The sequence below is a fragment of the Epinephelus moara genome, chromosome 8, assembly GCF_006386435.1.
Source record: "Epinephelus moara isolate mb chromosome 8, YSFRI_EMoa_1.0, whole genome shotgun sequence".
Classification (NCBI taxonomy): domain Eukaryota; kingdom Metazoa; phylum Chordata; class Actinopteri; order Perciformes; family Serranidae; genus Epinephelus; species Epinephelus moara.
In genome coordinates this window covers 37,479,049-37,487,585 of record NC_065513.1, presented here as the reverse complement: position 1 = coordinate 37,487,585, position 8,537 = coordinate 37,479,049, and the positions used below count along the sequence as shown (strand labels likewise).

General features: G+C 40.3%; 2 protein-coding genes across 2 annotated transcripts; both read right to left on the bottom strand.

Moving 5' to 3' along the window:
- Positions 1-823: 823 nt before the first annotated feature.
- LOC126394788 (zinc-binding protein A33-like) lies at positions 824-2,715 on the bottom strand. Its single transcript, XM_050051867.1, has one exon. It carries the CDS (start codon positions 2,585-2,587, stop codon positions 1,160-1,162), a length of 1,428 nt encoding a protein of 475 aa, XP_049907824.1. The 5' UTR covers positions 2,588-2,715; the 3' UTR covers positions 824-1,159.
- A 1,922-nt stretch (positions 2,716-4,637) lies between these two features.
- LOC126394785 (zinc-binding protein A33-like) lies at positions 4,638-8,531 on the bottom strand. The gene has a single exon (XM_050051861.1). The coding sequence runs from the start codon at positions 7,070-7,072 to the stop codon at positions 5,615-5,617; it is 1,458 nt and encodes a 485-aa protein (XP_049907818.1). The 5' UTR covers positions 7,073-8,531; the 3' UTR covers positions 4,638-5,614.
- Between the last annotated feature and the right edge of the window lie 6 nt (positions 8,532-8,537).

Genomic DNA, 8,537 nt, shown 5'->3' with positions numbered 1-8,537 from the left:
CTCCACTGGAAGGGAACCATAGAGGGACTTACATTAGGTTTTCCTGCACACTGGGCCACAGAGGAACTAAGACACTACAAGAGGCCATTTAGGGGCCTGGACCGAGCCATGTTCTGGATTGGGTTCTATAGGAGACACAAGGGAGCTGCTCACAGACCGACTCCTTCAAAATGTCCTGGATTCAGCACCACTCCACTGATGTAACCACACAGTTTCTGGTCATAATGATGTCACTGATTTTAACAATGAAATATTTGCAGTGTAAAGCTTTCCATAGAAGGAAAAGAAATGTTGACAAACAATAAAACTCGCCTGTGTCTGCCACATTTGGACTATTCCTGATCACCCCTATCAGAGGCAGCAATGGACTCAACCATCTTGGGTCAATCTACCCAGTTTCCCATATTTATCCTGCACCAATGTTTAGCCAGCAGAGGGCAGCAGAAGACAGCTAATGGTACATTTACTCACCACTCTACTTCTTCTACAGTGTGTTCATGTGGAGACACCACAACTTTACTGTTTCAATATTCTTTCTTACAGGTATTCATTTATTATTTGTGTTGTGTATTTCCAGGTAATATCACACCTGTTTTGCTGAAACTGGAGTAAAGTCCTGGACAGTGTTGTTGGGAAACACTGTGGATCGTCATTTCTTCATCACAGTGGGTCACCTGCACCTTCTAACAGAGGACAGGAATATCAAACTGCAGCACACCAGTGTTAGTGCACACAGTGTCCCTCACCACCTGTATGTATGTCTACATTTCACTGAACAGGTGAGTGGAGTTTGTTTCCAACACCAACAGAAAAGGAAAGAATGAGAGATGGAAGAATACATTTTATTTAGTGGTGGTTTTTATCCACATCATGAACATGAAGATGCCTCAGTAACAACAAATACCTGACAGCCTCTACACACATAATTCTTCCTACATTTGTGCTTTAAGTTTCTCACTCTGTGCTTTGGAAATATATTGTATATAAAAGAACAAGCAAGGAATGTGTTCCATCATGTAATTTCCTGAAAGAGATCAAATCTCTTGACACGATTCTCACCCACAAAGAACAAACTGGAATTGTCTGTAAATGACAACAAAACACCACCATTATAAAACATCCAAATATGTTACTGAGAGCTCACCACCCTCCCTGAACATCACAGAGAAATCTCAGTGTGACACATTTTGATATCAGCAGTTTTAGCATCACCAGTCAGTCCAATATTTAAATATGGGAAGAGTTTCTCAGTGAAAATGTCTCTGTGAGTGCAGATGTGAGTCATGTCTTCAGGGTTGTAGAAGGACACCTCCCCCCTGTCATAGTCCAGCTGGACTCTGATCCTCTGGAGACTCTTCTTCACTGTGACAGTCTTACCAACAACATCAGTGTATTTTCCATTGGAATGTGTTAAACACCAGATTCCATATTTTGGTGTAGGATATGCCTCTGACTTCCTGTCAGCTGACTCTTTAGCCAAACCCACAAGCCAGTCAGGATGGTCTCCCACCTCCACCTCCCAGCTGTGTTTCCCTGAGCTGAAGCCCTCAGAGCCCAGAACAGTGGCATACCTGATGTGTCTCTCTGGATTGTCAGGAAGCTGCTGCTTTGTGTCTCCACGTCTCACACTGGTCAGATCATCAGACAGATAGAGAATAGACTTTGCAGTGTTTGGGTCCAGAATGACAGGACTGAAATGGACCTTGTCCTTCATCTTCTCCCAGACTCTGAAGGACAGGTTGCCCAGGTGTTTGGCCACATCTATCAGCACTCCTGAGACCAGCTGTGGATCTGACAGTGAGCACTGGACTCTGGCTCTGCTCTGAGTGGCTTTATAACTGCTGAGGAATGGCACCTTGTGTTTCTGCAGCTCTTCTTCAACAGCACAGATACTGTGTGACAGAGAGGAGATCTGCTCCTCAATCATCTTCATCTCTCTGCTGATAGTCTTCCCCTTCTGCTCCTCTTCCTCCCTCAGAGCTGCCAGTCTGGACTCCTCTTCCTCTTTCAGGAACTGCTGGAGCTTGTTGAACTCTGCTCTGATCTGCCTCTCTGTGGACAACAGCTGCTTCTTGGAGTGTTGAATCACTTCATTGTATGTTTCCTCCACTTGTTTGTATTTGTCCCTCTTGTCCTGCAGAGACTTTAAGTCAGATTTCAGCTGGTCCTTCAGCTCACTGACTGCTTGTTCTATAGGAACCACCTTGTGACTCTGGTGGAGAGAAAACTCACAGACAGGACACACAGCTCTATCTTCATCCTTACAGAACCAATAAGAGACGTCTGGATGTTTATCACACACCACCTCCTCTTTCTCCTTTTCTTTTTCTGTCTCAGGTGAATCATTCTTCTGTCTCCCAGCAAAGGAGTCAGCCAGTTCCTTCAGTGTAAAATTTAATGCTGGCTCATCTGTCAAGGACTTTGTTTTACAAATGGGACAGTTTTTGTTTTTAGCTTGTTCCCAGAATTTCTGCAGGCAGCTTGAACAGAAGCTGTGGTTGCAGCTCAGAGACACAGGATCTCTGAAAGTCTCTGAACACACATGGCAGCTCAGGTAACTTTCAACAAGAGCAGTTTTCTCAGCCATTTGCTCTGATATGTGAATTATCCTTTAACAGCAAGACTCACCAAATCTGTGTCCCTTTGAATGAGAGATTTTAATCCCCGTCAGAGTAACCCTGTAATGGCGTCTCAGCTCCGTTCAGCAATGAGGAATTCAGCTTTAAGTTTCACTTTCCATTCTTTGACATAAATAATTCCAGTTGACATTTTCATTGTCTGACCAGCAGATGGTGATATTTGATTAATCAACAGATTTTACAGTGACCTTAAACATGAAGTGCTGTAAAATAGTTCCTTTTACAAACTGTTTAAGTGAAAAAATAAATATACATAATTAAATGCATTGATGTCTTTCATGACAGAATTACTGAGGTGAAAACACAAATTTAATACATTACTTTAAAGAAAGGCTATTTTAGAAAATGATCACCATGTCAAATTGTGTTATACAACCAGTGTTTAAAATATTAAATCACAGCTTTATTGAATCACAATGTACTCTCCAAAGACAAGTAAAAGTACTGTAAAGTAAGACTTTTATTTGTGCAAAGAAAAAGAAGTAAAGATCCACACAGAGAAGTTGTGTTGGTGGTTGTTGGTTTTTTGTTTTTTAAACCTGTTTAAATATGAAATAACCAGATAGGAATGTCTGTTTATGTCTGGTCCAGTTAATTAAATACTGACAAATCAATATTTTATTGTACCATATCAAACTAATGTGACGACTTTCATTTTTCATTCCTTTTTTATATATTTCTGTCTTTTATAAAATGTCAGTAAAAAGTGAAAAATCATCAGTTTCCATCAGTTTCTCAGAGTGAAAGGTGACGTCCTCACATGTCTTGTTTTGTCTGATTCGCAGTCCAAAACCCCAAAATATTCAGTTGGCATTGATATAAAACAGAGAAAAGCATTAAATCCTCACACAGAAGATTCAGGATACAGCAGAACATGTGGCTGCTGCTTTTGCCCAGTTACCTCAGAAGGTCATCTGGAGGCAGTGGTGGACTCAGGCTGTCTGAGGGGCAGGAACAAAGAAATAAAAAGGGCACCAGCTGCATGTGGTGGAGCACCAACCCTCAGAGAGTTTTTTAGCATGTAGGGCAGCCTGTTTGGTACTGCGTCATGTTTTCTCCACTGAAAGGTCACTCTAGAGGGCGCTTTATCATAGTTTCTTACTGGGAAGAGCCCATCCACCCTGGGCAACAACACCTCTCTGCTGAACTGGCTGCCTCCACATGACCTCTTAGGACACCCATGTCCAGAGTCAGGCCCCTGGGCCAACTGTGGCCCATGAACTGATTTTAAATGGCCCTCAGCTTGTCTTCCAAAATATACTATATGATTAACACAATATTGGTCAATCAAGCCAGATGACTATTCCATATCACCCCTATCAGAGGCAGCAATGGACTCTACCATCTTGCACCTGGTCTGTGCAGCAGGATCCACAGTGTTGAGCTGACTACTGACAGGTCACTGCTTCTTTTGTCTGTGGACATGTGTATGTGTGCATCAAACTGTAAGTTGGCATCTGTCATTGTTGTGGTTAGATGGTTGTATGGTTTTGTCCCAAACATTGCAGTTATTGCTAAACATAAAGTGAATCCAGCTAACAGTTAGCACTATTTGAAGCTAGCACTGGAGGCCTGAAGGCAGCACAAGGCATGGTACATTTCTCAGTCTGTGTGTGGTCGTGTTACTTTGTGTCTATACTCTTAAATACTGGACCAATGTGAGCTGTAAATATTCAGCATTTCAGGTTCATATTTAGCTTATTATTTGTTTAAGGTTGCCTTTTGCACCACATTGTGATAATTGAATCAGTGTTTCCCATATTTATCCTGCACCAATGTTTAGCCAGCAGAGGGCAGCATAAGACAGCTAATGGTACATTTACTCACCACTCTACTTCTTCTACAGTGTGATCATGTGGAGACACCACAACTTTACTGTTTCAATATTCTTTGTTACAGGTATTCATTTATTATTTGTGTCGTATGTACTTCTACATTTCACTAAACAGGTGAGTGGAGTTTGTTTCCAACACCAACAGAAAAGGAAAGAATGAGAGATGGAAGAATACATTTTATTTAGTGGTGATTTTTATCCACATCATGAACATGAAGATGCCTCAGTAACAACAAATATCTGACAGCCTCTCAAGTGCTGAATAATTCCATTTGTGTGTTTGTTTTCTGAGATAATTACATAAAAAACTCTTAATGAACCAACCTATCAAGAGGCACAGTCACTTCTGATTGTCTCCCAGATACCCATTTACTACCAGACCCTTAACAACGATAAGGTATTAGTGACACTTTGCAGGAAACAATATTACACATTCAACAAGTGTGACATAAAATGATCCAAATACTCACTAGCCTGTAAACAAAATAAACAAAATGAAAATGATACACAAACACCATCAACTCATTTAATGTCCTTCAAATGGACATAAAATGAATATAATGTAATTCTGCAAATCATTAATTAATCTTCATCATCACTGCTAAACTGTTTGTTTGCACATAAAACAACTGAAGGAACTGAAGCATTTATTTATGACACTAAACCAGTCACTATGAAACACAAGGAGGTCATTATTAAGACAAGACTTTCTGTGGTTATATGATTTAAAATTAAAGCCTTTTTAATGCAAACTTAAGGTTGTTGCTCATCATTGGGGAAAAAATCTGGAGATAAAAGTTAAAATAAGAAACTGAAATCTACTCATCCCAGTTCTTGCTGCATATTTACACCACAAACAGCATTTTGCCAAGAATGGTTTACACACATAATTCTGCCTACATTTGTGCTTTAAGTTTCTCACTCTGTGCTTTGGAAATATATTGTATATAAAAGAACAAGCAAGGAATGTGTTCCATCATGTAATTTGCTGAAAGAGATCAAATCTTGTTTTTTTCTTGAACCTGGATCTCTACATTTTCTTAATGTACTTTGAAATGACACGATTCTCACCCACAAAGAACAAACTGGAATTGTCTGTAAATGATAACAAAACACCACCATTATAAAACATCCAAATATGTTACTGAGAGCTCACCACCCTCCCTGAACATGACAGAGAAATCTCAGTGTGACACATTTTGATATCAGCAGTTTGAGCATCACCAGCCGATCCAATATTGAAATATGGGAAGAGTTTCTCAGTGAAAGTGTCTCTGTGAGTGTAGATGTGAGTCATGTCTTCAGGGTCGTAGAAGGACACCTCCCCCCTGTCATAGTCCAGCTGGACTCTGATCCTCTGGAGACTCTTCTTCACTGTGACAGTCTTACCAACAACATCACTGTATTGTCTACCGTGATGCTTTAAACACCAGCTTCCATGTTCTGGTGTAGGATATCTCTCTCCCTTCCTGTCAGCTGACTCTTTAGCCAAACCTATGCTCCAGCCAGGATGGTCTCCCACCTCCACCTCCCAGCTGTGTTTCCCTGAGCTGAAGCCCTCAGAGCCCAGAACAGTGGCATACTTAGTGTGTCTCTCTGGATTGTCAGGAAGCTGCTGCTTTGTGTCTCCACGTCTCACACTGGTCAGATCATCAGACACATAGAGAATAGACTTTGCAGTGTTTGGGTCCAGAATGACAGGACTGAAGTGGACATTGTGCTTCATCTTCTCCCAGACTCTGAAGGACAGGTTGCCCAGGTGTTTGGCCACATCTATCAGCGCTCCTGAGACCAGCTGTGGATCTGACAGTGAGCACTGGACTCTGGCTCTGCTCTGAGTGGCTTTATAACTGCTGAGGAATGGCACCTTGTGTTTCTGCAGCTCTTCTTCAACAGCACAGATACTGTGTGACAGAGAGGAGATCTGCTCCTCAATCATCTTCATCTCTCTGCTGATAGTCTTCCCCTTCTGCTCCTCTTCCTCCCTCAGAGCTGCCAGTCTGGACTCCTCTTCCTCTTTCAGGAACTGCTGGAGCTTGTTGAACTCTGCTCTGATCTGCCTCTCTGTGGACAACAGCTGCTTCTTGGAGTGTTGAATCACTTCATTGTATGTTTCCTCCACTTGTTTGTATTTGTCCCTCTTGTCCTGCAGAGACTTTAAGTCAGATTTCAGCTGGTCCTTCAGCTCACTGACTGCTTGTTCTATAGGAACCACCTTGTGACTCTGGTGGAGAGAAAACTCACAGACAGGACACACAGCTCTATCTTCATCCTTACAGAACCAATAAGAGACGTCTGGATGTTTATCACACACCACCTCCTCTTTCTCCTTTTCTTTTTCTGTCTCAGGTGAATCATTCTTCTGTCTCCCAGCAAAGGAGTCAGCCAGTTCCTTCAGTGTAAAATTTAATGCTGGCTCATCTGTCAAGGACTTTGTTTTACAAATGGGACAGTTTTTGTTTTTAGCTTGTTCCCAGAATTTCTGCAGGCAGCTTGAACAGAAGCTGTGGTTGCAGCTCAGAGACACAGGATCTCTGAAAGTCTTTGAACACACATGGCAGCTCAGGAAACTTTCAACAAGAGCAGTTTTCTCAGCCATTTGCTCTGATATGTGAATTATCCTTTAACAGCAAGACTCACCAAATCTGTGTCCCTTTGAATGAGAGATTTTAATCCCCATCAGAGTAACCCTGTAATGGCGTCTCAGCTCTCTTCAGAAATTATAAATTCAGCTTTAAGTTTCAAAGTCCTTTCTTTTGAGTAAATGATTTACAGCTAATATTTCACTTTCTGACCAGCAGATGGTGGTATTGGATTTATTTGATTTTACAGTAAAGTTCCTCATGAAGTGGGATTAAATTGTTCCTTGTAAAAACTGGATTCATTCCTAATAATAAACAATCATGTCAAATCATGTGTTATACAACCATGTTTTGAAACAATAAATCATCATTTCATTGAATGAAAATGTACTCTCCCAAGGCAGTAAAAAATATGTCAAGTAAAGCTTTCATTTGTGCAAAGAACAAAGATTCACAAAAAGAAGTTGTGTTGGGAGGAAAAAGAGGATTCTCTCTTACAATACACAAGAAAGTTCACTCTAGAGGGCTCTTTATGATAGTTCATCAGTTCCATCATCAGTTTCTCAGAGTGAAAGGTGACGTCCTCACATGTCTTGTTTTGTCTGATTCACAGTCCAAAACCCCAAAATATTCAGTTGACATTGATATAAAACAGAGAAAAGCATTAAATCCTCACACAGAAGATTCAGGATACAGCAGACAACAAATATCTGACAGCCTCTTAAGTGCTGAATAATTCAATTGGTGTGTTTGTTTTCTGAGATAATGACATAAAAATCTCTTAATGAACCAACCTATCAAGAGGCACAGTCACTTCTGATTGTCTCCCAGATACCCATTTACTACCAGACCCTTAACAACGATAAGGTATTAGTGACACTTTGCAGGAAACAATATTACACATGCAACAAGTGTGACATAAAATGATCCAAATACTCACTAGCCTGTAAACAAAATGTGTACTTTGTCTCCACCTTAAACAAAATGAAAATTATACACAAACACCATCAACTCATTTAATGTCCTTCAAATGGACATAAAATGAATATAATGTAATTCTGCAAATCATTAATTAATCTTCATCATCGCTGCTAAACTGTTTTGTTTGCACATAAAACAAATGAAGGAACTGAAGCATTTATTTATGACACTAAACCAGTCACTATGAAACACAAGGAGGTCATTATTAAGACAAGACTTTCTGTGGTTATATGATTTAAAATTAAAGCCTTTTTAATGCAAACTTAAGGTTGTTGCTCATCATTGGGGAAAAAATCTGGAGATAAAAGTTAAAATAAGAAACTGAAATCTACTCATCCCAGTTCTTGCTGCATATTTACACCACAAACAGCATTTTGCCAAGAATGGTTTACACACATAATTCTGCCTACATTTGTGCTTTAAGTTTCTCACTCTGTGCTTTGGAAATATATTGTATATAAAAGAACAAGCAAGGAATGTGTTCCATCATGTAATTTGCTG

What these genes read in the sequence shown, in the direction of transcription:
- LOC126394788 (XM_050051867.1), bottom strand. Translation starts at nt 2,587, where the DNA reads ATGGCTGAGAAAACTGCTCTTGTTGAAAGTTACCTGAGCTGCCATGTG.
- LOC126394785 (XM_050051861.1), bottom strand. Translation starts at nt 7,072, where the DNA reads ATGGCTGAGAAAACTGCTCTTGTTGAAAGTTTCCTGAGCTGCCATGTG.